The sequence below is a fragment of the Balaenoptera acutorostrata genome, chromosome 3 (assembly GCF_949987535.1).
Source record: "Balaenoptera acutorostrata chromosome 3, mBalAcu1.1, whole genome shotgun sequence".
Lineage (NCBI taxonomy): Eukaryota > Metazoa > Chordata > Mammalia > Artiodactyla > Balaenopteridae > Balaenoptera > Balaenoptera acutorostrata.
This window is the reverse complement of record NC_080066.1, coordinates 37,530,005-37,557,479: the sequence shown is the minus strand read 5'-3', so window position 1 is coordinate 37,557,479 and position 27,475 is coordinate 37,530,005. Positions and strand designations below refer to the sequence as shown.

At 48.1% G+C, this 27,475-nt stretch overlaps 2 protein-coding genes across 3 annotated transcripts; both read right to left on the bottom strand.

Moving 5' to 3' along the window:
• Positions 1–1,278: 1,278 nt before the first annotated feature.
• Positions 1,279–19,185, bottom strand: WDR73 (WD repeat domain 73). The gene is made up of 8 exons (XM_007194298.2): positions 19,096–19,185; positions 18,494–18,561; positions 18,097–18,185; positions 16,094–16,182; positions 15,398–15,462; positions 8,724–8,888; positions 8,033–8,392; positions 1,279–6,925 (listed from the first exon to the last, which is right to left on the bottom strand). Exons 1-8 carry the CDS (start codon positions 19,134–19,136, stop codon positions 6,690–6,692), a joined length of 1,113 nt encoding a protein of 370 aa, XP_007194360.1. The 5' UTR covers positions 19,137–19,185; the 3' UTR covers positions 1,279–6,689.
• An 839-nt stretch (positions 19,186–20,024) lies between these two features.
• On the bottom strand, positions 20,025–23,089 carry NMB (neuromedin B). 2 transcript variants are annotated; one of them, XM_028161971.2, is made up of 3 exons: positions 22,873–23,089; positions 22,070–22,242; positions 20,025–20,311 (listed from the first exon to the last, which is right to left on the bottom strand). In XM_028161971.2, the coding sequence occupies exons 1-3, from the start codon at positions 23,027–23,029 to the stop codon at positions 20,255–20,257; spliced, it is 387 nt and encodes a 128-aa protein (XP_028017772.1). In that variant the 5' UTR covers positions 23,030–23,089; the 3' UTR covers positions 20,025–20,254. The 2 variants fall into 2 exon arrangements, with proteins under 2 accessions (XP_028017772.1, XP_007194358.1); XM_007194296.2 differs by having other exon boundaries at positions 20,026–20,316.
• Positions 23,090–27,475: the final 4,386 nt, after the last annotated feature.

Here is a 27,475-nt window from a genome sequence, read left to right as displayed (position 1 = left end):
GTTGGAGGTGGGGGTTTGTGCTTGTCATAAAAATTGGGGGCACACCCAGTCTGCGGTGACGGGGGCCACGTAGATGCAATGCAATTGTTGAGGCAGTCCTGCACGAGGGTCCTGCCGCGCATTCGTGGAGGGTGGTGATCCTCAGCCTGGTCCACAGACTTGCAGCGTGGGCATCACCCGGGAGCTTGTCTGAAGTGCAAATTCTCCACCCCCACCCTCAAACTTGAGGTGGCTTTTTAATGTGGTGACTTGGCTGGGCGGAACCACATGCCCCAGAATTCACTCCCCTGTGTGTTTCCGGGTAGAGTGGGCCACGAGAGACGTTCCTGAGTGAGATGTGGTGGGTGGAAGGGAAGCCGCAGCCGTTCTGGTTTCACGCTCGGGCGATGGGGCAGGTGCGGCTGTGACTCACGGTCAGTGTGGATTATATGCCTGCAGCTGCTCCACCTTCCCATGATCTTCCTTAAGCTTCTCCCACCCCTAGGCCGGGGGCGTGTTTAGCTCAGTGATGAATCGTGCAGGTGACCTGCATCAAGACTGGAGACAGCGAGAGTTGACAGGTTCCAGCTGGTCCTTGCCGTCCCCTTCCTGCCTGCCCTGTGGGCCCCAAGCTCCAGCAGCAGATGGACGGGAAGATAGCAGCCTTAGAGACTGTGGGCCCAGCTCCCACAGGTACTCTGTGTGTGTGTGTGTGTCTGTGTGTGTGAAATAACTCCTATTGGTCTGCTTCTCTCACAACACCCTGGGTAACACTCCTAGTGATCAGAAACTCTGGGAACGGAGCCCAGCAGTTTGTGTTTTAACCAGTCCCCTAGGTGATTCTTATGCATATTACAGTTTGAGAACCACTGATGTAGGGGAAAACCTTTTTACAATTATGTGTGCCTAGAACCTAACTTTTTTTCCCTCTCTTTTTCAATATTTTATTTATTTTTTTATACAGCAGGTTCTTATTAGTCACCAATTTTATACACATCAGTGTATACATGTCATTCCCAATCGCCCAATTCATCACACCACCACCACCACCCCCCACCGCTTTCCCCGCTTGGTGTCCATACGTTTGTTCTCTACATCTGTGTCTCAATTTCTGCCCTGCAAACCAGTTCATCTGTACCATTTTTCTGAACCTAACTTTTTACAAATACACAAGGAAAGTTTTGCACAGCTTTAATACACCTGAATTTCCCAGGAACTCAACTACTGCGTAAAACTGGAGAAAACAGTACTTTCTTTTGTTTAGAACTTTCCAAAGAGTTGTTCACCAATTCAGAAAAATCATGTCCTTGACTCTTGGGTGTTAGTCACAAATGCAGCACACCGGTCTGGGTGTATAATCATGGCTGTCCTGCTCTTGATGATTTTACTACATACATGCAAGCATCTGATTACCTCATTATGTGAAAGAATGAGCATTTATATTGAAATACAGAATCTTTTGTATTTTATTCCCTTATATTTTATAGTGATTTTGATATTAGGTTTGTAAACAATCAATATTCCCTGTAAAATTTTATTTCAGGATAGTATAGCGGTGTTTAAAATATTGGTTATATACCATACCACCCAGCAATCCCACTACTGGGCATATACCCTGAGAAAACCATAATTCAAAAAGAGTCATGTATCACAATGTTCATTGCAGCACTATTTACAATCGCCAGGACATGAAAGCAACCTAAGTGTCCATCGACGGGATGAATGGTTAAAGAAGATGTGGCACATATATACAATGGAATATTACTCAGCCATAAAAAGAAACAAAATTGAGTTATTTGTAGTGAGGTGGATGGACCTAGAGTCTGTCATACAGAGTGAAGTAAGTCAGAAAGAGAAAAACAAATACCGTATGTTAACACATATATATGGAATTAAAAAATAAAAATAAAAAGGGTCATGAAGAACCTAGGGGCAGGACAGGAATAAAGACGCAGACCTACTAGAGAATGGACTTGAGGACACGGGGAGGGGGAAGGGTAAGCTGGGATGAAGTGAGAGAGTGGCATGGACATATATACACTACCAAATGTAAAATAGATAGCTAGTGGGAAGCAGCCGCATAGCACAGCTCGGTGCTTTGTGACCACCTAGAGGGGTGGGATAGGGAGGGTTGGAGGGAGGGAGATGCAAGAGGGAAGAGATATGGGTATATATATATATATATGTATAGCTGATTCATTTTGTGAATAAAACAGAAATTAACACACCATTGTAAAGCAAATATACTCCAATAAAGATGTTAAAAAAAAAAATAAGTGTTTTCACCAAAATCTTAATATAGTTTGTCTATGGGGAATAAACAATAAAAATGTTCCTGGTTTGTAATCATAAAAAAAACCCCAAAAGGGCTTCCCTGGTGGCGCAGTGGTTGGGAGTCTGCCTGCCAATGCAGGGGACACGGGTTCGAGCCCTGGTCTGGGAGGATCCCACATGCCGCGGAGCAACTGGGCCCGTGAGCCACAATTACTGAGCCTGCGCGTCTGGAGCCTATGCTCCGCAACAAGAGAGGCCGCGATAGTGAGAGGCCCGTGCACCGCGATGAAGAGTGGCCCCCGCTTGCTGCAACTAGAGAAAGCCCTCGCACGAACCGAAGACCCAACACAGCCAAAAATAAATAAATAAATAAAGAAATAAAGTAGCTATAAAATTAAAAAAAAAAAAAGTTTGGAAAAAAATTATTTACAAAATTGTCCCCCCCCCACCACCAATATTCTTTTCGGTGTTATTCCTTGAGTAGTTTTTTCTTTCTTATTGGATAGTTCAGATTTTCTACTAAAAAAAGAAATTTATAAAAATCAACGTATATTTTCAAGAAAATTAACTGTTTATCTTGAGATTTTCAAATTAATATCATTGTGCACACTATATTCTCTTATAATTCTTGTTCTCTAGAGCTGTTGTGATATCCTTGTTCTATTTTCTTTATTCAGTTTTTTCCTTTTTCTTGCTTGAGGAGGTTTGGCTGTGGTGCCAGTCATTTGCCTGTTTGTCCTCAGATCCATCCCGGGCCTGTCCCCTGCTTGCTGCATTTCCCAGGCTCCCTTGCTGACAAGCTCCTGTCAGGTTTGGTTCATGGCACAAGCAGGATGTTGGAGTGTGGAAGGAGAGAAGCCTGGGGACTTCTTTCTCTGTACTTCCTGCAGTCTAGCTGTTTGCAGTCTCAGATCCTGCCACGGCCCCAGCCACAGCCAGGCAAGATCACTGTGCTCAGTTCCCACTGGGAGGCCCCATTCCTGGGCTCTGGGCAACACACCCACCACCTCCTTTAGGGCCTCACTTTCCCTTACATCCTCTTTCAGATACCACATAATGAAATTCCCTCCACTGAATTATCTGGTGTGGATTCAGTCTTCCTGGCTGGACCATGACTGACTGATGTATCAGTATTTTTCAGAAAAGTAGCTTTTCTTCTTTTATTTTTTTTTAAGTTTTCTTTTTTTAATTTGGCTGCGTTGGGTCTTCGTTGCTGCGTGTGGGCTTTCTCTAGTTGTGGCGAGCGGGGGCTACTCTTCGTTGCTGCGTGTGGGCTTCTGATTGCGGTGGATTCTCTTGTTGCGGAGCACGGGCTCTACGTGCGCGGGCTTCAGTAGTTGTGGCGCATGGGCTTAGTTGCTCCAACAGCATGTGGGATCTTCCCGGACTAGGACTCGAACCCGCATCCCCTGCATTGGCAGGCGGATTCTTAACCACTGCGCCACCTGCGAAGTCCCTAGAAAAGCAGCTTTTCAATTCATGTATCAATTCTACTATTTTCTAAATTATTCATCTCTTTTACTTGGTGAAATAATATAGTTTAGCCAGTGCTATGCTGGTAATCCAACTCTCTTGAAAAAAAAAAATCCCTGATTTGTCATATAGGTTTCCTCTTCTATCTGAAAGCAGAGTGTTCCTGAGAAGCTTAAGCCGAAATGGCGCACAGCAAAGAAGAAATTACCTTTTTCTGGAAATGAATCTATAGAATCAGTTCTCATGGGGCGATGGAGGGGAAGAAAAGGATTAGAAAGAAGACTCCAGACGATTGTAAGAAGGATCACATCTTGAGTCTGAAATTTTTAAATTACACCTGAAATTTTTAAATTACACCTCTCCAAAATGTAATGCTCATTCATTACATTTGTTAAATTAATTTAAAATAATCATTTCATTGGAAAATTTATTAGGTTTTTCTTACTTCAAAATAATTCCTAAATGCTATGGGCTAAATTATACCCCCTCCCACCCCCATAACCCCCAATGTAACTGTATTTGGAGATAGAGCTTTTAAGAGGGAATTAAGGTTAAGTGATGTCATAAGGGTGAGGCTCTAATCTGAAAGGACTGGTGTCAAAAGAAGAGGAACAGAGACCAGAGCTTTCTCTGCCTGAGCAGAGAGAAGAGGTCATGTGAGCACACAGCAAGATGGTGGCCACCTACAAGCCAAGAGAAGAGGCCTCAGGATGAAACCCACCTAGCCAGCACCTTGATATTGGACTTCCCAGCCTCCAGAACTGTGAGAAGTAAATCTCTGTTGTTTAAGACCCCAGTCTGTGGCACTTTGTTATAGGAGCCGAGCTGAAGAATACACCAAATAGGCCCAACTGAAAGCCAAAAAACCAGAGCCCACAATAGTCAGTTTGTTTGGGGTGATGAAAAGTTTTGGAAATAAATAGTGGTGCTGGTCATGCAACATTGTGAATGTAATTAACGCCACTGAGTTGTACACTTAAAAATGGGGAAGGGGCTTCCCTGGTGGCGCAGTGGTTGAGAGTCTGCCTGCCAATGCGGGGGACACGGGTTCGAGCCCTGGTCTGGGAAGATCCCACATGCCGCGGAGCGGCTGGGCCCGTGAGCCACAATTACTGAGCCTGCGCGTCTGGAGCCTGTGCTCCCCAACAGGAGAGGCCGCGATAGTGAGAGGCCCGGGCACCGCGATGAAGAGTGGCCCCTGCTTGCCGCAACTGGAGAAAGCCCTCGCACAGAAACGAAGACCCAACACAGCCATAAATAAATAAATAAAAATTAAAATAAAAAAGCAACAGTCTTTAAAAAAAAAAAATGGGGAAAATGGCAAATTGTTAGATATATTTTACCATAATCTTTAAAAACTAATAAAGTAATATACCAAAAGCCATTAAATTGTACATTTTAAATGGGTGACTTGTATGGTATGTTAATTATATCTCAATAAAGCTATTTTTTAAAAAAATCAGAGCCCAAACTGTGACTAGTAATCAAATAATTTCAACAAGAAAATTGCTGAAAATCCTTTAACAAATGTGACAGTGAGGAATCACATGCAGGTACACTTTCATATTTGCTACGGGCCACCAAAAGAAATGTCCTTTGGGCCTACTCCCCTGGGGGTCAGGGGTTGGAAAGCATCACCCTGGTGAAGGCCGTGTTCCAGTGAGAACCGCCCAAGAGGAGGGTGGCCAGTCTCTGCCTGAACGCCAGCTGCAGGTGGTACTGATGAGAATGCCTAGCTCCCCACCCTGGCTGTTACCACCTTTAAAAACAGCTGCCCCCAAACTTTTAAATATGTGAAGAGTCTCAACCTCACACATAAGAGAAATGCAGACTAAAAGTACAAATAATGATTTTTCATTTATCAGACTGGCAAAGGTCAAAAAGCCACTAAGGAGAGTGGTGGTGAGGTAACAGAATCAGACCGATCATCATCGTTGCCGTCATAAAGTGGCACAATCTCCATGGAGGGCACTTTGACGGTATTTATAAAATTGAAAAATGCTCACATCCTCTGCCTTAGCAGTTTTAATTTTAGAAATGTATTCTATAGACATATTGTTCATGGATACAAAAGTTGTACACGCTACTTGTAATTTCAAAGGATTAGAAAATTTTAATTGCCACATAACAGAAGCCTGGATATATAAATTATGGTTCAACTGAACAATGGTACATCATACAACTGGGATAAAGAACCAAGCTGCTCCTCTGTACCTTCTGAATTGTGTACCATGTAACCTTTATCAGCTGTTCAAGGCAAAAATGTTTTAAAATTTGACAATTTAGTAGATAAAAATGGCATAATCTTATTTTAATTGCTATTTCCTTCATTGCTACTGGGGTTGACTTTTTTCATGATTATCTGTCACTATACATTTTCACTTCTGTAAAGAAGTTCACAAAACCTGTTCACATCCGTTGGCTCTTCAGATTCCATGATATTGTGAATGCAGACGGGGTAAAACGCTGCCATTTTACACTTGGGGGAAATGGGGCTCCCAGATCTAAGAGTAGCTACCAAATATTTATTGTGCCATGCATCCTACCGGTTACTATTATTATTTTTATTATTTATTTGGTTGTGCTGGGTCTTAGTTGCGGCAGACGGGCTCCTTAGTTGTGACATGTGAACTCTTAGTTGCAGCATGCATGTGGGATCTAGTTCCCTGACCAGGGATTGAACCCGGGCCCCCTGCACTGGGAGCACGGAGTCTTAACCACTGTGCCACCAGGGAAGTCCCCTTACCAGTTATTTTTAAATATGTTACTTCTAACTTTCCCAACAGTCCTGCCAGGTAGTTATTACCAGTCTCATTCTACAAATAAAGAAACTGGGACTGAGAGGCTGGTTAACTTGCCCACGGCCACTCAGCTGGTAACAGGGCTCTGTGGTCACTTGAATCCTGAATCAACATCCTTGCTATACAGCAGCTTCCCAGGGCCTGGGCGGAAAGATGCTGGAGTCAGCAGGCAGCATGGAGGTCCACCCAGTCCCATACGTGCAGAGAGGCATCACTTGCTGCGGACAACAAAGTCCTCGGTTTGCAGGGGTGCCAGGTGTGGGTGGTGACCAGTGGAGCAGTGTCTATCCCATTGCCGTCTAGGAAGATGTGACCTTTGTGAGTGAAGACAGGTTCTACTTGGCGCCCCGTTCCACCCCAAGACGTGACGTCATAGACCTGGACCGTCCCATCAAAACCTGAGGAAGAACAAGAAAAGAGAGCACTGACGCTGAATCTCTGAATGCTCTACGGAACCAAAACAGGCTAGAGGATGAGGAATCAAATAGCCACAAGATACTTAAAGGCCAACTGAGGGAATTCCTTGGCGGTCCAGTGGTTTGGACTCTGCGCTTTCACTGCTGAGGGCGTGGGTTCTATCCCTGGTTGGGGAACTAAGATCCCACAAGCTGCGCGGTACAGCCAAATAAATAAATAAATAAAATTAAAGGCCAACGGAAGGGCATGTAACATCTGCCGTCAATGTCGGCGGCTGATGACTCCTCAGAGCATATAACAATAAGCATCTGTTGTCCATCTATCACGTGCCAGGCCCGAGGCTAATCTTGCATTCTCTCTTTTAACCCTCACAACTGTATGAAGTAGGTACTATTATTTTCCCAAGAAACGGAGGCTTTAGAGACTTTTCAAACCTCTTCCACTTGCCCCCAATTCTAATCCCTCCACATGTGAGTCCCTCTCAGCAGATGGCCTTGTCTCCTACTTGATGGGGAAAGAGAAGCCTTTAGAGAGAACTACCCAAGCCTGGTTCTGCTCTTCTGCTCTTTCTGGATCCCGCCATGACCAATGACCCTCTCTTGCTCGCTCAACTGTTCTTTCAACCTCTCCCCCCATCAGAGGATCCTTCCATCGGCTTTCAGATACCTCATTACACACCCTCATTCAACGAGATACTGCTGGGCCAGACCCAGGAGCCTGCTGACCTAGCTAGCTTGCTGTAATTCTAAAAGCGAAAAGACTGAGCGGCACCGCTGAGACCCTATCACCTCTCCCTGGTGCAGCCCGTGGCTGTCCTAGTGTCTTACCATCCGCAGCCTCTCCACCAACCTCAGAACTGAATTCCTGCTGGGACAGGAAAGGCCTGCTACCAACGTGGGGAAGTCTGGTAGCCAGGATGTGGAAGGGCCGCCACTGAAGAACCTGGAGAGCTAATTTGGAGCTTTTCTGTGAGCAACTTTAACTTCTGGGACCAGATTTACTAAGGGACTACGGGCTCCTTCCTGAGCACTCAAGAGTCCCCGGAAGAGAGAGATCAAGTGACAGACACAAAATCCTCTCAGCAGTACCTGAAATGGCCAAGCAGTTGTCCAGGCCTGGAGCCCAAGTCACTCGCAGCAGCTCTGGGTCAGGGCTAGGCGTGGACACTGGGCACTGGACCAAGCTGACCGGCTGGCAGAGATCCCGGGGGTCAAGAAGACAGAGCTGCCCGTCCGAGCCAAGGCTGGCAATGCTGGGCCCAGGGCCCCGGCCCCCAGCTTCTGCACACCACCTCCCTCCAGCGGACCCAGAGCTGGGCCTGAGGTTCTCTGACGGGGTCCACTTCTGGCGGGTGTCGACAAGCCCCAGGCGGCCCGAGGTGCAGCAGAAAGCAAAGGTGTCTGCGTCCAGGACCTGCAGGCTACTCAGCAACTCGCCGTCACTGACACCTGGATGGCGGGGCGAGAGGAGAAAAGTGGCTGCAGTCAGATGGGTCCAGCGGTTTGGCGGCGTTGGCTGGTCCAAGCCCCCTCCTCTGGGCAGCTCCCCACTGGCCCCCGGCCGAGCGAACCATTTCCTGCCGCCTTCTCATCTCACACGGTCCGCCTGGCTGATTGTGTGCTGGTCCCGGACTGCCTTCCCCAGCCCCGGAACGGGAGCCCCCGAGGCCTGGCCTTGCCTCTCACTCATCTCGTTTCCCCAGCAGCTGGCACACAGGGTTGGATTCGGCTTCCAGCGCGGCTGGGTGGGGCTTGAGGAGCCGGCAAGGGGCTGCGGTACCTGAGCTGTACGTGGTCTTCTGTGATTCCAGATCCACCACCTTCAGACTGCTGAGCCTGGCCCCGTGGAGGACTCCGGGCGCCGCCGACGAAAAGATGGCCACCCTGGGCCAGAGACGCCCCTCCTTCTCGCGCACATCAATGGTGCTGACAGCCTTGATGACATCTGGGGGAAGATGGAAGCGGCTAAAGTCCAGAATGTTAATGCAGGTTTGAAACATTCCATGGTGAAGGCCTGCCAGAAGGTCAGGGGAGACGGGCTCACAGCTGGCGAGAGAGGATGTGGAGACATAATCACTGTGCGTTGTGTTTACTTTTTGGAAACTGTCAGAAGCACTGTAGTTTCTCTATCATTTGTCTTATGAACTGTTTCGCACATGGGAGATAAAGAATCACAGCAGCCATCTCAAAACCTCCCAAGCAATTCTGGCTTTTTATAGTTTTGCGGAGAACAAATAAAGGAAGAGAAAAGGAAAGAACACGCCGATGATGTTGTTTACACCTTAACTGAAAATAACAGGAACGGAGTTCATGAAGTAATATTATTTCTTCAAAAACATGTCCCATGACCTCAAGCAATTGGCCGAATCCTAACAGGTCAAGGTTATAACACAGATGTCTTTGTCTTCAAACATAAACAGGGCAAGAAAGTCTACATCTTTTTTACACTGAACGTTAAAAAGACATACTTGCCCTCAGGTTAAATCAAATTTTAACTTTGTTCACCTCAGTCTGCTTCGACAGCAGACAGGTTCCCGTCTCTGCATTCTCCATTTATAACATAGTTCAGAACAAGTAGTTTGCTGTACAAACTACTTAAAGGGAGATGCATATTTTCCATTTTATATTTTCTTGCTCCAAGAGGGAGCTCACTGTTTGGTTTCACATTCTCTGAAGAAAATGGAGATCTATGTATTTTTAAATTCTAGAGGATAGGTAAGAGGATGAGGAAGGGACGGATGAGAGAAGGAACACTAACACGGCTTATCAAGCGAGCACGTGGCAGTCAGTTCCCTGGAGACAGTTCACATACAAGGAGTCACAGAAGGTGCGGCCAGGCTGGGCTAGGATGCAGAGGCCCCTTGAGTCCTGCTCCCCAAGCCACAGACTCTCAGTGCACTTCGTCTAGACTTGTTGAACATAACTGCTCTACCCTAGGAGCCGCAGAGGTCGGAGCAGACAAAACAGCTGAGCCTCAGGACCATGTGTCTCCGGGGAGTGCCAGTGAGGCTGTGATTCAAACCAGCCCAGCACAGCTTGCCTCATTCCCCCGGGCCCCACTTAAGCGGCTCCCTCTTCCCTTTCCACAGACTCTGAGGAACCCGGAACAGATTCCCCAGGACCTGCTGCTCTGAGCCAGGGGTAGTTCTCAGATATGATTTGTCCCCTGATGGCGGGGAAGGAGGAGGTCAAGGGAAAGCCTTCAAAGACCTATTTCAAAGATGCAGTGGAAGACAAAGGCTTCCGAGCTCCTGACTGAAGGGTTGTGCTCCGTAGTTACAACAGGAAAGAAATGCAGGTTCCTCCTCATCCCCTCTCTTGTCAGTGTCAAAATGCCCCCTTTAGGAAATCCACACCAACTAGCCAAATGAAAAGAAAAACGACTACAAAATCAAAGCAAAAGATGCAGTGAGGCACCTCCAAGAACTGGGCAATAAAAGAAAGAAGGCTGTCTGAAGATTAAACCAACAGAACGGGTCAGAGCTGCAGTAGGCACACTCCTTAAGGAGTCAGAATGGCTCCAGACCTGCAGTACTGAGCTAACATATTACCACGTCAAAAGGAAAAGTGGTGGCCATGAGAGGGGGCTGTTCAGCCACAAAGGCAAAGAAAATGCTGGGGCCCGTCCACGGCAGAGAGAGCCACTCCAGACTGAAGTTAACTTCCAAGTAGAGGCTTCGGGAGACATTCAGCTGAGGCTGTTAGGTATGTCTCCATCTAAAGACATTCTCAGTGGACCCCTCAGCCCCAGAGCTGAGAGGGGAGGCCACAGGCCCTCCCTCCAGGGGCCTGGACAGCACCTAGGCCTGGGGAGCCAAGCCTTCACAAGTTCTATACTCTCTGCCTAAGACAGCTTATGAAAACACCATTTGGAAGCCTCGGAGCTGATTCCTCTTGTTATGGTTATGTTTATCATGCAGGCTTTGATTAGGTTAGGTCTTCTATAGGAAAAGAATAAGGATCTGGAATATTCTACTTTTAGGGATACTTATTTTTTCATTATAAACTAATAAATCTGCGTTCTGGTTTATACAGCAGTCCTGTGAGTCTGGTGAGCGCGTCTGCCCCTAATAACAGATTAGATTTGTTCTGAGTGTGCTGACAGAATCAGGTTTCTGAGATACCAAAGCTGTGGGTCAAACCTGGACCTTGGAAAATTCACCAAGATAATGCTACATTTTTAGGCGTCTAGGAAAACAGCTGGTCAGCCTTCCCCAGATTCTGGAATATTCTGCACTAATATCCAGGGGAAGGTAACGATCTGATTTCCTACTCTCATATGGGTGTCAGAGCAAGTCTCCTTGGGCCTAGCTCTCCTGGGCCTGGGGCTACAGGTTCTACATGGCACCTGGTACCCCAGGCACTGTCAGGGCAAAAGAGCTCCAAGGCGCCCCCTCATCTTTAAACCATTGCTGCCCCACGCAGCCTATTTTTAGAGAAAGATAAAAAAACAACTATAGGGGCTTCCCTGGTGGCGCAGTGGTTGAGAATCTGCCTGCCAATGCAGGGGACACGGGTTCGAGCCCTGGTCTGGGAAGATCCCCATGCTGTGGAGCAACTAGGCCCGTGAGCCACAACTACTGAGCCTGCGCGTCTGGAGCCTGTGCTCCGCAACAAGAGAGGCCACGACAGTGAGAGGCCCACGCACCGCGATGAGGAGTGGCCCCCGCTTGCCGCAACTAGAGAAAGCCCTCGCGCAGAAGCGAAGACCCAACACAGCCATAAATAAATAAATAAAATTAAAAAAAAAACAAACTATAAGTTACTGACATAAGGATCGACATAGAGATCACTGGAACCGAATGGAGAGTCCAGAAATAAATCCTTATATTCACAATCAACCGATTTTCACCAAAGGCACCAACGCAGGTCAGTGGAGAAAGGCCAGGCTTTTTGACAAATGGACAACCAGACATTCACATGAAAAAGATGAACTTAGACCCTTCCCTCATACCTACCATACACAAAAGTTAACTCTAAAGAGATCACAGACTTAAATGTTGGAGCTAAAACAATAAAACTTTTGGAAAAAAAACACTGGGGAAAATCTATGGATTAAGTAAAGATTTCTTAGATATGACACTGTTTTATTATTAAAACGGACCTCATCAAAATTTAAAACTTTTATGCTTCAAAGGACACTATTAAGAAAATGAAAAGACAGGGAGAAAATATTAGCAAAACATATATCTGATAAATAACATGTATCTAGAATGTACAAAGAACTCTCACAAGTCCATAAAGACAAAACAGCCAATCAAAAAGCGGGCAAAATATTTGATAAAATATAAGCACCAAGAAAGCATGGAACATCTATGTGAGTGCTTGCTGTTATATCCCCAGAACCTTGCCCAATGCTTGGCACACTGGAAGCACACAATGAATAATGACTGAATGATGAAATGCTAGCTACTGCTACAAATAACAGTAATAATAATAATAATAATAATAATTATTATTATTATTATTATGTACCCTTTCATAAGTAGATCTTACTTCCAGGAACCAGATCTAAGCAAAATGGTGGCACAGACTATGTTGCCAGTAAGTAAATACCCTACGACCTTTTTTTCAGAGCCCTTACATACTATACTGAGATCAATTATTATTATCTAACTATAGTTACCACCAGGCATAGTTATAAGCACACTCTGAAGTCAGACTAGATTTAAGTCTTGGTTCTGCGACCATCTTTGTGACTTTGAACAAGTTAGCCTCTCTGGGGAAGAGTTTGTTCTCAGACTCATGAGAATTTAATGAGATCACACATGGAAAGTGATTAGTACAGTGACTGGAATATAATATACACTCATTAATATTACTGTTACATCTTATAGATTGTTAATTAATCCAAACAAGTATCTATTAAAATGTACAGTGAAACTGGAATATCAAAGGGCCTGTGACAGCATGTTATCTCAGCCTGCTGGCGGAAAAAAAATAACAACAAAACACCCTTAGGAAGATTCAAATAGGCATTTTACCAAAGATACATGAATGGCTAATAAGCATATAAAAAGATGCTCAACATTATTAGTCATTAAGGAATTGCAAATGAAAGCCACATGATATACAATTTCACATCCATTAGGACAGCTTTAATTAAAAAAACAGACAGGGCTTCCCTGGTGGCACAGTGGTTGAGAATCTGCCTGCCAATGCAGGGGACATGGGTTCGAGCCCTGGTCTGGGAAGATCCCACATGCCACGGAGCAACTAGGCCCGTGAGCCACAACTACTGAGCCTGCGCGTCTGGAGCCTGTGCTCCACAACAAGAGAGACCACGATGGCAAGAGGCCCGCGCACCGCGATGAAGAGTGGCCCCCGCTTGCCACAACTAGAGAAAGCCCTCACACAGAAACGAAGACCCAACACAGCCAAAAAACAAAATTAAATAAATTAATTAAAAGTAACATTAAAAAAAAAAAAAGTTACTGTTGACCCACATCCTTGCCAGTAAAAAAAAAAAAAGACAGATAATAAAATGTTGGTGAGGACATGGAGAAACAGGAACCCTCATACACTGCTGGTGGGAATGTAAATGATGAAGCCATTTTGGAAAAGAGTTTGGGAGTTTCTTAAAAAATCAAACATAAATTTACCACATGATCCAGCAATTTTATTCCTAATGTCTATCCAAGACATATGAAGACATATGTCCACACAGAGACTTGTACATGAATGTTCTTAGCAGCATTATTCCTAATAACCAAAAATCAGATCCATCAACTGGTGAACAGATAGACAAATGTGATACATCCATAAATGGAATACTGTTCAGCCATAAAAAGGAACAAACTGCTGATACACGTTATGACATTGTATGACGTGGTGGACCTCAAAAGTACTATGCTCAGTGAACGAAGCCAGATACAAGAGACCACATATTGTATGATTCCATTGATATGAAATATCCAGAAAAGGCAAATCTATCATAGAGACAGAAAGCAGATTAGTGGTCGCCTGGGGCAGGGTGTGGGCATGGGGGTTAATAGTAATTGGCATGATGGATCTTACTGGGGTCATGAAAATATCCAAAACTGATTATAGTGGTGGTTGCACAACTTGTTAAATTTACTAAAAAAAAAAATCACTGAACTGTATACTTAAAATGGGTGACTTTCGGGCTTCCCTGGTGGCGCAGTGGTTGAGAGTCTGCCTGCCAATGCAGGGGACACGGGTTCGAGCCCTGGTCTGGGAGGATCCCACATGCCACGGAGCAACTGGGCCTGTGAGCCACAATTACTGAGCCTGCGCGTCTGGAGCCTGTGCTCTGCAACAAGAGAGGCCGCGACAGTGAGAGGCCCGCGCACCGCGATGAAGAGTGGCCCCCACTTGCCACAACTGGAGAAAGCCCTCGCACAGAAACGAAGACCCAGCACAGCCAAAAATAAATAAATAAATAAATTTATAAAAAAAAAATGGGTGACTTTCAATAAAATTATGAAAAAATAAACAATCATAACTACAAATAAGGATATACACACACCTGGAAGCTACAGCATCAGACAAGTGACAAGGAAGAAACAACAAAGGAAAGTCCACAGGGTCAGCGACCTCAAAAACCAAATGAGGACCAGAAGCCCCTTCCTGCAGCAATGAAGCTTGGGGAGAAGCCAACAGCTGCTACCGGTTTCTGGGAAGCATCCAAGTGAGGCAGAGGACCACACAAGCCAAGGGGCAGTTCCAAGAGCGGCTGTCTTTGCCTCTGAGGCCCGCTTCCACGCTGGTCAGCAATGGTCTAACCCAAGGAGGGATGGCAGGGGCTGGATCAGGGCTGCAGGCTCCGGCGCCTGCCTGACAGGGGAACCGCAAACCTCCTGCTGGAGGGGATACTATGAGGGAACTCCCCCGACTCCCAGAGGAACAGGACTAACGCTTCCTGCGCCTTTCCCAACTTTCCTGTTCCCGTTGGGCAGCAGAGTGACGTCTCTGAGTGGGAGATTGGTCAGCCCAGCCTCGTGCTCACTCACTGTTTTCCCTCCCTGAGAGCAGCATGGCTGCAATGAGAGGTGACCTCCCTGCTGCCCTCGCTCTGCCCCTGCCCGGGGTGGGAGAGGCCCGAAGTTCACCAGGTGCTCTGCCTCTGGCTGGGCTGGTAAACTCAATTCCTGAAGCAAGCTAGAGGAAGCTCCACTTGGGGCTTGTGTGCACTGCTGTGGCTGCTAATTCACCTTTGCTGCATTGAAGCAGATACTGCATTTTTAAAAGAATTTTTTGGCCACGCCATGTGGCATGTGGGATCTTAGCTCCCCGACCAGGGACTGAACCCGTGCCCCCTGCAGTGGAAGCGCAGTCTTAACCACTGGACTGCCAGGGAAGTCCCAGTAGATACTGCATTTTAATTCCCACTGGCTCTGAGTCTGTTTCTTAACTGGCTCAGATTAGGGATTGGGGGTGTGAGAGTAACAGGCTTTCCTACAAACCCAACCCCGCCAAGTCAAAGTCACTTACCGCTGTCCTCCGCAATCTGCCACACCTGCAGGTAACAACCGGGAAGGCCACTGGTCACCAGCAACCTATTCAGGATGGATAGGAAATCTCAGCCCAGACAGCGGGGAGCTCACCCACATAGCCCTCAGCCTCTCCCTCTCCAGCCCACTCAGCTTGGGATTCCTACACTCCCCGTATCAGGAGAGCTTACGCAGGGAGGGGTCCTCAAGATCAGTCACCCCCACTTAACAGAGGAGGAGCAGGCTTGTTCGCCTTTAGGGACAGGTCCACAGCTCACAGAGAGTCGTGGGACTGAGCCCTGGCTTCCACGTGGCATGACGTGTGCTAGAGGACCCAGCAGGCAGCCTGAATACAGAACCCTCACCCAGAGGCTCTAGCCTCTGCCAACTGAGCTACTAGCCCCAACTACCCACCACCAGCTCTCTGAGAAACTAAAAGCATCCCTTCTACTTTATATCTATTCCCTAGAGCAACGCCAGCAATCTGTGGGTTACCATAGTCAAGAGGTCCGTGAGGGACCGTAAAGCCACCGAGCACTGGTTTCTTTGTATTCCAGATCTGTGTGTGCACGTGCCCTCCCATGTGCCCCTGTGCTGAGGTGGGACGGGGAGGGGTGGTGATAAAGATACAGGATACCCCTAAAGTTCCAGCCACTCCATCCTGAATGGAAGGTCTGGGTCACAGAGCTGACCATACCTGGTGTCTGGCACATACTTCAGATCAAAGACAGACCTGTCTGAAAATCCTCCATGGCGTACCTTGAAATCTCTTTCAGGGAGTAAGCCCTAAAATACAAAGAGGTGGCCAATCAGATAGGGGACCACTCTCCAAAGGAACGTTTCAGACAAGTTCTAGGTAAGGAGCCATTTCCCAGCCTAGCAGGAAGCCACGGAAGCCGCTCAGGTGGCAATGATGCTTCTCTGGGCAGGGCCTCAGGGTGCTGTTATTTGCAAATGTTGGTCTCAGCTGCCTACACAGATAGCTTCCTTTCTTTCCTGCACATCCAGAACCTTTCTTCTAACCTTTCACCACAGCACAAGTGTTATATTCCAAGCCTTCTTAGAGGAGTCACAGAGGCTTAACAGAGAAAGGTGGAATGTATCAGCCAACTAACACAGCCCCATTCCTCCCCACACCTCGCACTGGAAGTTAGGTGGGTTCTTCCAGCAATAAAAATACAACTGCCAGGACTTCCCTGGTGGCTCAGTGGTTAAGAATCCACCTGCTAGTGGTTAAGAATCCGCCTGCCAATGTAGGGGACACGGGTTCGAGCCCTGGTCCGGGAAGATCCCACATGCCACGTAGCAACTAAGCCCGTGCACCACAACTACTGAGCCTGTGCTCTAGAGCCCGCGAGCCACAACTACTGAGCCTGCGTGCCACAACTACTGAAGCCCACGCACCTAGAGCCCATGCTCCGCAACAAGAGAAGCTACCGCAATGAGAAGCCCACACACCGCAACGAAGAGTAGCCCCCGCTCACCGCAACTAGAGAAAGCCAGCGCAGCACCGAAGACCCAACGCAGTCAAATAAATAAATTAAATAAATAAACTAATTAATTAAAAAAAATACAACTGCCAATTATCCAGTGCTCACTGTGTCAGCCACCCTGTTTAGTGCTTTACTCTATCATGTTGAATTCTTACAACCACTCTGTGACCTGGGCACTATAATTATCCCTGTTCTAAAATGGCAAAGCCAAGGCATAGGGAGCTTAAGCAACTTTTCTAAGGTCACAGGGGTTATGTTATACATCTGAACCCAAGTCTGTCTAACCGAAGTCCATGCTCTTAGCCACTAGACTCTACTATCTCCACGTGAGGAACCAGAGGCAGGGGAGGAGGAGGTGGCCACAAGAGAACAGAGGGAAAGCCAGGGGTGAGGTGGGAGGTAAATCAGGTCTCTCATCAAGGCTCAATTTTGGTGAGCTCCTGACTTAGCTTCAGGGGTAGGGATGAGGAAGATCAAGAACATTAGGAAGGCAATTTACCCAAGGGCAATAAAGGCCGGACTGATCTAGCCAATGAGGCTGAAGTGCTTTTATAGTAACATTAGGCAGCTATCAACTCTTCGTGACACACTCTTTTCTCTTGGCTTCTGGATCATTGGCCTTTTCTGAGACTCCTCCTTCTTCAAAGACTATTCTTTCTCAGTACTCCTTGTGGGTTCATCATCTTCCTCTACCCATTTCTTAAATGTTCTCCCTGAGGTTCTGTCTTTAGCCATCTTCTGCTCTTATTCTTTATATACTACACATTCATCCTAGGTGATCTTAACCATTCTAAGGTTTCAACCATCCTTCATACTCTAATTGCTCCCTAAATTTTTTTTTTTCCGGCCATGTGGCACGGCTTATGGGATCTTGGTTCCCCGACCAGGGATCGAACCCAGGCCCCCTGCAGTGGAAGCGTGGCGTCTTAACCACCGGACCACCAGGGAATTCCCCCTAAATCTATTCTTGATAAAGTATAATTGACTTCTTGCTCTAGGAGCCCTCTGTAAATCCCAGGACTTTCTGTACAACTTACCTCTGTGCACATTTGCCTCCCTTTATTAGACTATAAGGGCAGGCCCAATGCTTACAGTTTCTCTCTTTCTAGTATCCAGGACAATATTTAGTAGACAATAGGAGCTCCATAAAGATTTAATAAATGAGTAGAAGTAGACACATATACTCAGCATAAATATTTCAAGTTACCTGGTTTTCTTTTACAGAAAGTCTGAGAGGTAATATCAGATGAAGAATCTCATTTTTTTTCAGGCTTTCATAGCCAGCAACCAAGATTCCTGGAAAAAGAAGCAGAATAAGCTGTGACAAAGTGCTAGAAAGATTCTGGACCACGGCTGGGTCCAGACACTCTGCCAAATCTTCCAAAGCAAAGATAAACTCTTCTGCCATTGGTATGCAGCCTTGTACTGAGGGATGGAAGAGATCTAGATTTTCATAAGAGATATATAATGCTGATGGGGCATGAAATTGCTACAAGTGACCAAGAGGCCCTCAAGCTCCCAGAAGAGTGGTTGGGTCCCTCTGGGCTGAGCTCCTGAGTTCCAGCTTGAGGAGTGGTTCTTCAGGGCCAGGCAGGGCATATCACCTTTGTCACCAATCCATTCAAGGACTCGAGTGGCTCCCGAGAGGTCGAATGCATGGAAATCCTGGTACCTGCATGATAGGGACACAACGTCACACGATGCATGGCACTTTACAGCTGTTAAAGAACCTGAGATGTTAGCATGGGTTGGCAGTTGGGGGCCCAGGCTCTGGAATCAGGCAGAACTGGGATCAAGTCTTGTTACACATTTCATCCCCTGTGTGACTGGGAGCAGGCCAGTCACAATTTCCCTGAGCCTCGTCCTCATCTGTAAAAAGGAACTCCTAGAGTACTCAGACTCCCCAAGGTTGATGTGAGGAATCGAGATAATCTTTGTTTAAGGTTTAACTCAGATCCTGGCGCAAAATAAACAGTCACTTATGTTATTATTGTCCTCCACAAGCACTGCCCCTACTAGTACTTCACACAAATTGCGCACACAGGACGGTGCCATTTCCCAGCTGCGGGAGCCGAGGCCCAGGCGGAGTCCTCCGTACAGGTCCCGCCCCACATGCCGCGAGTTCCCTGCGTGCTCCACGCCACGCCCGTCCGCCCCCAAGCCAGCTCCAGGCCCGGATTCCACGTCCCACGCCCACACGATTTACAAGCGCAAGGATTCCACCAGCCAGTCCTCCGCGGGCTCCATGGCAACTGTCGCTTCCGGTACCCCACTTCCGCCTCTGAACCTTCCTGGGCAAGCGCGGCCCTCTCGCGAGGAGTGGGGCGCGGCCTGGTCTGACCCGGGGGCGGGGCCTTAGAGGTGCCCTAGCGCCGCCGTGGACATGCAGTACCCTTAGCTAGCTAGGTCCGGGATTCTCCGGATAAACTCTCCTGGAAACAAGACGCAAATTCAGGGATTCCCAGGATGTCAGTTCCGGGCGGGGCCTGAGGGACCAAATACACGCTCGTTTTATGACCTGGTATTTGCAGATCAGAGGAAAAGGCCAGATAAAATACAGGACGCCCGGTTAAATTCCAATTTTAGGTAAACAACGAATAATTTTTTTCGTTTAAGTATGTCCATGCAATATTTAGGATATCTTATACGAAAATATTATTCATTGTTTATCTGAAATTCGAATATAACTGGGTGTCCTGTACTTTTGTCTGCTAACTGGCAATCCCACAAGGCTAGAGAAAAGAGTAAGGGGACCTCGGGTCTGGATCCCAGCTCAGCTCTCTCCTTGGTATGTGCTGGGCACTCCCCTCAAAGCTTGGCGTGAGGATGAAATCAGGTAAGCAAAGCCCTACCGTGTAGTGTATGTAGGTGGGAGCTTTTACAGGTGGGAAACAGGAGAGACTTGCCTCTGCCGGTAGGTGGCAGAGGCGAGAGTAGAAAAGCGCCTGGCAGAGGACCTGGCATACAGCACGTGTTGAGTACCTGCTTCCTGAATGAGTGAATGAGTAGGAGTCCAGAGTCAGTGCCAGACTGGTGCCACGGAGTGTCCTGGGCTCTTTGGGCCCAGCCCCATCTCACGGAACACTGGGTTTTTCAGTCTCCTTTCCCTCCCATCCCCTCCAACATGGGTAGAAAGAGAGGACCAGACGGTCTATGTAAAGAGCAGGGTTTTATTCACAACTTCAACAGGGAAGCAAGAAATACAGCAGGGACATCATCTGCATCTGCATTGGCGATATTCCTGGCAACCCAACCAGAAATCACAGTAATGGAGTAACAGAGATGTGAGCCCATGATTTACATCCAGATGGGGCTGCCTGGGTCCCATTCAGCACCTTCCCTGGGTGGGCACAATCTAAGCCATGTCATCTTGTCTTCCTGATGAATGGCATCACTTCTGCAGCATTTGCACCAGCACCCTCCTGTGCTGAAGAGGAACACACAGAGGAATTCACCTGGTCAGGGGGACAGATGATAGGGGCATCCTGCCATTCCTAAGTGCTAGGCATCCACAGAGGTAGGCAGGGGCAGGCCCCCCAGTGCCTTTCTCCCTGAAGGGCCTGGGAGGGGTCAGGGTAGTGGTTTTCTCAGAATAACAGCCTCAACCTCACAGAGTGGTCATGACAGTCAAAGGAGATCATAGAAGTAAAGTCCAAGTACCATGCCTGGCCCTGGGCCGGACAGTGTTTTTACTCCCCCACCCCCAGCTCTGCCCAAGACCTCACTTCTGAAGTCCCACCCCCCAGGGCTAAGTACTGCTTCCTCTGAGATTCTCTAGTTGGTCTTCATGTTTCAGGCCTTTGAGACCAGCCAGTGGCCCCGGAGGGGACATTGTCTGCCTTCAGACTCAGCCAGCCCGAGCACCTGGCCCTTACATCTGAGGTCTCCAGAGGCTGATGGTTCTTTTTTTTTTTTTTTGGCCACACTGTGCGGCATGTGGGATCTTAGTTCCCCACGGGGCTGGGGATGAACCTTCTGTAGGGAATGCCCCTCCCTTCTTTCAAAATGTACATACTATATGCTAGGCACGGTGGGGGACACAAAGTTAAGTTAGCCACTGGTGCTGCCAGGAAGCTCACAGACTGGCAACAGTTCCTGTTTATTAAGAGCTTTCTATGCATTAGGCATCATGCTCAGCATGTGACACAAATGGTCTCATTTATGAGGAGAGGGGCACTTTTGTTCCCATGTTATGGATGAGGAAGATGAGGCTTGGAGAGGTTAAATGACATTTCTAAGGTCACACAGCTACTAAGTAGCTAGCTTATGAGCCCAGCATGCTGTCACCAGAGCTCACATTCTACCACATCACACTGCCTTCTTCACATAGCAACGAAGTACCAGGGAAGGTGGTGTGGGATGGGGACAGCGCCAGGAACAGAGAATGGAGGAGCTGCCCCTCTGCCAGGCTGGAGGTGAAAGCTGGCTTGGCTCCACCTCTGGGGCCTTGAACCCCATAGGTCAGTGGTTTACAACCAAGGGTGATTTTGGCTCCCTCCCCTGTCCCCTCCCCAGAGGACCTCTGGCAATGTCTGGAGGCATTTTTGGTTGTCCTAACAGTATCTATCCATACTCTAGTGGATAGAGATGAGGGACGCAGCTAAGCTTCCTACAATGCACAGGACAGCTCCCACAACAGAAAACTGTCCAGCCCAGAATATCAAGTGCTGTTGTTGAGAAATCCTGCCACTGGTCACTGAGGCAGACGAGAGACTGGGAAGAGCACTGGTCAAGGTGAACAAGGTCTAGACTCTGTCTTGGCTGCTGACTAACTCTTTTCATCCCTTCTCTGAGCCTCAGGGTCCCAACAGGCACATACAGGGCACAGCAAAGGTGGACAGCTGGGGTGGGGCAAGTCTGCGTAGACTGGGGTGGAGGTAGCGGAAGGTCCTGCTGGAAGAAGCTGGATAATCCCAGGCTGTGACTTGAGACTGGGCAATGGGGTGAGGGGAACGTCTTCCCCTACTTTTTGTTCCATGGGGTTTGCTGGGAAGGTCAGCTTTCTTTCTTCAGAATCCTCTCCGTTTGAGCTCTAGATCACAGGGAGAGCCTAGAATCTCTGGCTTTCTTGGGTGGGCCTATCACACCCTGGCTGAGCACTCACACCGTAAGCCCAATGCTGGATCCAGGGGCAGCCCTGGCTGAGCCTCTCCTGGGCCTGAGGTGGGGGCCTGGCTCACCTGGGTGTGAGGTGCTGGGCCACTGAGGCTCATGCCCAGAGCTTTCTTTTGCAGGAGGATCCTGAGCAGATCATGACTCAGCTGCAGTCTCTGGTCCCTCAGGGAGATGAGGGGAGCTGTCCCCAGTAGGGATGGGCTGGGGGGCTCCAGACTCTTCTTGCCCATGAAGTGACCTAGAAAGGAGATGTCGAGGCACAAGGAAGTCAGGGAGCAAGGATCCTATCCCAGTGGGAAAGCTCCCCATCTCTCCCACTTTTCAGTTCCCATGGCAGGAGGGTACACAACCTTCCTCCTCCTCGTCACCAGGAGCCACAAAGACCACGGGTGGTGGCAAAGCCTGTACCTCAGCTTTTCCTGAGCAGGTAGATGGGATGGAGGGGGTGGTACAGCTGGAAGGAGGGTGGGATGCCCCAGGGCCAGGAAGAAACTCTGCCAGTTGTGCTATCTGCTTAGAAGAGGGACGGGAAACGGCAGAGAAGGAAGTGGAGAACAAGAGGTGTCTGGAAGGTGGAGGTGCAGAGAGAAGACACACCAGAGGTTAGAAGATTCAGTAGAGTCTTGTCTAAGAGAAGGGGCACGGGCTGGCAGGTAGATTTAGGATCCAGCCCCAGCTCTGCTTTAAACTGGCTGGGTGAGTGATTTAACCAAGTCATTGGGTCTGGGTCTGAAGTTCCCCATCTGTTAGGTGAGTTCCAGGGTCCCCTCTAGCCTGGACACTAGTGTCCATGGCTGAGGAGAGGGCAGAGAAGGAAAATGGGGTCAGAGCAGGGTGGGGGGCGCTTGCCCATACCGCGAAGACTTACCGGTGGCCCAGAGGTTGCCCCGCGGGTGCACTCGGATCTTGCTGGCCCGGCTGCGGGGCTCCGGGAGATCCCAGCTAAACGGGGCGGCGCCGGCAGCGAGCAGAGCGAAGAGCAGAAGGCCTCCGAGCAGCCGAGCGCCCCGCGCCCGCAGGGTCATGGCTGGGTGCCGGCCGCGCCTCTGTTCAGGTGCACTTAGCCGGGGCTCAGGTCCCTGACGAGCGCCTTCCCTCCTTTTAAACCCGCGCCCCTGGGGGCGGAGCCTGCCCCGAAGAGCCCGCCCCCGGCGCGCTCGCTGCCGCCCGTGCTCCGCCCTCCCTCGACCCTCTTGTCCGCGCCAGCCCTTGGGCGGGGGTCTCGGTCAGGGGCCCCTTCCACAGCCCGCACGGCCGCACTCCTAACCCCACGTGGGCACCGCTTTCTCAGGGCGTTCGGGCCCAAGCCCACCACCTTCAAGCTGGGGACCTGGGCAAAGCCGGCTCCCCTGGCCCTCCCTCACCGCTCTCAACGGCTTTCGGCCAACGAGCGGTTCCTTCACCTCTGAGCCTCTTTCTAAGGGTAGAAAAGGGGGCGAGGACGCCTCCTGTGTAACACAGGCGTTACAGTGCCCAGCATAGTGCCAGGCACCAGAGGAGCTCCATAAAATGCCAGTCGGCCCTTCCCTCCTGGGGAATCTGACCGGGTTCACCCAGCTCTCTGCCTTCTCACAGCAGGTGCTCAGGGTAGGAGTGCAGAACGATGGATGGCCGAGCCCTCCCCTCCCCCACCCTCCCCCCACAAATGGGCGCCCAGCTTGGGAGAGACTGGCTTATCAGTTGGCCAGGAGGCAGATCTTTGGGTCAGGGGAGTGAAAAGAGCACTGGACCAAGAGTCCATATACAAGCTGTGTGACCTCACTGACCCTCACCACCTTCAATTGTAAAATGGGAAAAACCACATTGCCCTATATATATATATATTTTTTTAAATTATTTATTTATTTATTTATGGCTGTGTTGGGTCTTCATTTCTGTGCGAGGGCTTTCTCCAGTTGCAGCAAGCGGGGGCCACTCTTCATCGCGGTGCGCGGGCCTGTCACCATCGCGGCCTCTCTTGTTGCGGAGCAAAAGCTCCAGACGCGCAGGCTCAGCAATTGTGGCTCATGGGCCTAGTCGCTCCGCGGCATGTGGGATCTTCCCAGACCAGGGCTCGAACCCGTGTCCCCTGCATTGGCAGGCAGATTCTCAACCACTGCGCCACCAGGGAAGCCCTGCCCTATTTTTAATAGTTTTACATTTTTTAGCCCAATTATTTTGTGGCAGGAAGCAACAGTCCTATAGGACTCCCTCTCAAAGTCAGCTCTCTCCTCCTCCAAAGGAGCTGTCCAGACTTGTCTTGGAAAGAAATTTTAGGTCAGTGGAAGCACTTAATGAATAGAAGACACTGTGCTCCAGAATAATACATTTATTTTTGCTTAAATGTTTACTGAACACCGATGTTCAGAGCACTATGCCAGGCACAGGAGGGCAGGGACACAAAAGATAGTGCCCTGCTCCCACAGGAGTTTACCATCTCATTAGAGAGAGAGAGTACAAAAGGAGTGAATGATGGAGGAGCAGGGTACTGACCAACCCCTGGGCCCTGGACTCTTCTCAGAAACACTGCACAGTGTGGCTGTGACCGAACCTACTCCCCAGTCTGGCTCAAAAACGGTATTTGCTATTATTACTCTTGCCATATCTAGCTCAGCAAGGCCTGCTAGCTCTGTGGATCACCATCTTAAAAGGGGAAGCATGTATGAGAAGCTGGTTGTCATGCTGAGCTCCCAGAAAGCACGACACACAGGACAAGGACACACCATTTCCGGCAGAGGCTTTTTTCCCAATCTCCTTGCTTCTCATCTCCCACCCTGGCATTTACACCTCTCTGTATTCTTGTCACTGCTTAGCCATGGTGTACAGATATAGCTCTTATCACCTTCCCATAATAATCATTCCCTTTTCAACCCCCTCCCTCTCCTCTGCATCAATCACAGCACCCATCCTATCTTCTCTGGTCCTCAGTCATAGAAATTAGGAGGTGGTACTGAGTGCTGCCTCACTTAAATGCTTGAAGGAATCTTATTTGGTAGGTTTATCTCTCCTCATTTTATAGCTGGAAGCTGGCTCAGAGGTTGAGTCACACTGGAATCAGGCTTCGGGTCTGTTCAGATCACTCTGTCACGCCCCCAGAGTCATCAGGGACACATGCTGCTTTCCCTAAACCACACCCACTCCCGTTTTACCTTCCCATTTAAATATCAAGTTGGTTTAGATTTCTCAAGGGGGAGATGGAGCAGGCACTGACTGAGAGTTTCACCTCTCTTCTGCAGGTGACCCTGGGACCTTGGTTCTGCTCTGACAGGTTCATTTATACTTAAGCAAGCCTCCTCTGACATAGCCTGCACTCGCAGCTCCAACCACAGCTGCGAAAATGACCCCAGGTGCCCCTAGGATCATTTTATCTGTCAGCCTAGCACAGGAAAAAAGGGGCCTCCGAGGACCCTGGGGAAAGAAGCAGGGCAGCAGCTCCACAGCCAACTATCAAACACTGTCCCAGGAATGTGAAGCATCAGGCACTGCAGAGAGGCGGGCTTGCCCAAGACAGCACTTCCAAGTCAGATCCCTCATGGAGCGCTGGGCTGAGTTTAGAATGAGGATCTCAACTGCAGACTGCCTGTTCCCCAAGTCCTCTCTCCCACCGGGAAGAATGACAGTGAATCACATGCACATGCATGGAGAAGCTCTTCAGAGCTCACTCTTTTTAACAAATTTATTTATTTATTTATTTATTTTTGGGCTGCGTTAGGTCTTCGTTGCTGTGCGCAGGCTTTCTCTAGTTGCGGCGAGCGGGGGCTACTCTTCGTTGCGGTGCGCGGGCTTCTCATTGCCATGGCTTCTCTTTGTTGCGGAGCACAGGCTCTAGGCACGCAGGCTCAGTAGTTGTAGCTCGCAGGCTTAGTTGCTCTGTGGCATGTGGGATCTTCCCGGACCAGGGCTTGAACCCGTGTCCCCTGCATTGGCAGGCGGATTCTTAACCACTGTGCCACCAGGGAAGTCCCCAGAGCTCACTCTTGACCTTCTGAGGTTTCTACAACATTCAAGGACATTCACAGACGATGTAGAGAAGATTCAAAGGACAACCCAAAAGATGATTAAGGGATGAAAGATACACGGCAAATCCTCTTATAACCAACACCAACAAAACATTTAAACTGCACCATGTTTTTAATTAAAAATTGCTCGAAATAAAGGACATATATTATTGTTTGCTATATTTCATTAAATTGGAATCAATTACAAATAATGTCTTTTCACAGCTGAATCTGTTTTGTTATTGTTTTCCAAAAGCACTTACATGCATGCTCCTTTGATCACCAACACTATTTTGATGTAGTAAAGACTAGTATTATGCCCATTTAATGGATGAGTTAACTCAAGTAAAAGCAAGTTAGCTGCAGACAAACTAAACAAATGGAGAAAACCAGAGTGTAGACATCAAACACATGAAAGGTACAGAGGACAAAAGAGAAAACAAAAAGCAGAAATTTAAATTAGACATAAATGAGCCTAGAAAAAAAGGATGACAAACCTATTAGAGCTGCTCAGAATAGGATGGTATAAAATCACTCTTCTGGCAAACCTCTGAGCACAGATCCCATTTGTATGGGTTGCAGAGAGAAAGAGAAATATTCTGGGGTATCTCAGGTCCTGCTCTTTAGTTTCAGAAAGGGGAAGGGGCTGTAGAATCAGGAGAAGAGTGTAATCTTTAAGAGAGGAAGAAAAGAATCAGGGATATTTGATGCAATTTTGCAAAGTCAGAGGGAACACATAGGAACTAGCTAGAATATCAGAACATTAACCATTGATAAGGAACTATTTCAGAAACTTAAACTGCCAAAATACAAAAAAAACTTTTAAGGCAGTATTCAAAAGAAAAGAGAAGATTCATCTATTGAGAAAGTGATGACGATGCCAACAGTGGCTAGAAAGCTAAGCAGCTGCTGCTCAGCTAAATGGCACAGACACTCAGGGAAGTTATGAAAACCTAACCAAGTGAGAAGCCCCAGGCCCAGCATTCATAAGATTATTTGGGTTTAACAGTCAGGTACTTCAGGGGGCATTTCAGTAACTGAAAGATATAATCTTTAAACTCCAAAGAGGTTTAAATGCTTGGAAATCTGCCTGAGAATCTCCCTATTTCTAGGAGATTTACTAATCTGAGCAAATCCATGAAAGAACAACCTAGGGCTTCTAAAGAGGAATACCCAAGGGCCTTGCAATTGTGGGGTTTATTCCAAATAAAAGAGTCTCATTAGATTTTACAAAGGTAGAAGAACTGGGTATGACACCCAGCATTGTGAGGTGATAAAAGCAAGACTTCTGGCTCTGCCATCCATGGACCAGAAGATCCTGGGCAAATCTCTTAACTTCTAGTTTCTCTCTTTTGTAAAATGGAGTTATTCTGAGGACTAAAGGAGAAAAAGTAAAAATCTGTTATAAATTCAAAAGCATTTAGCAGAGCACTGGAAAATTCTAAGTACTCAGTATTATTAGCTGGATCCTAGGAAAAGCAAAGCCTGCTTTAA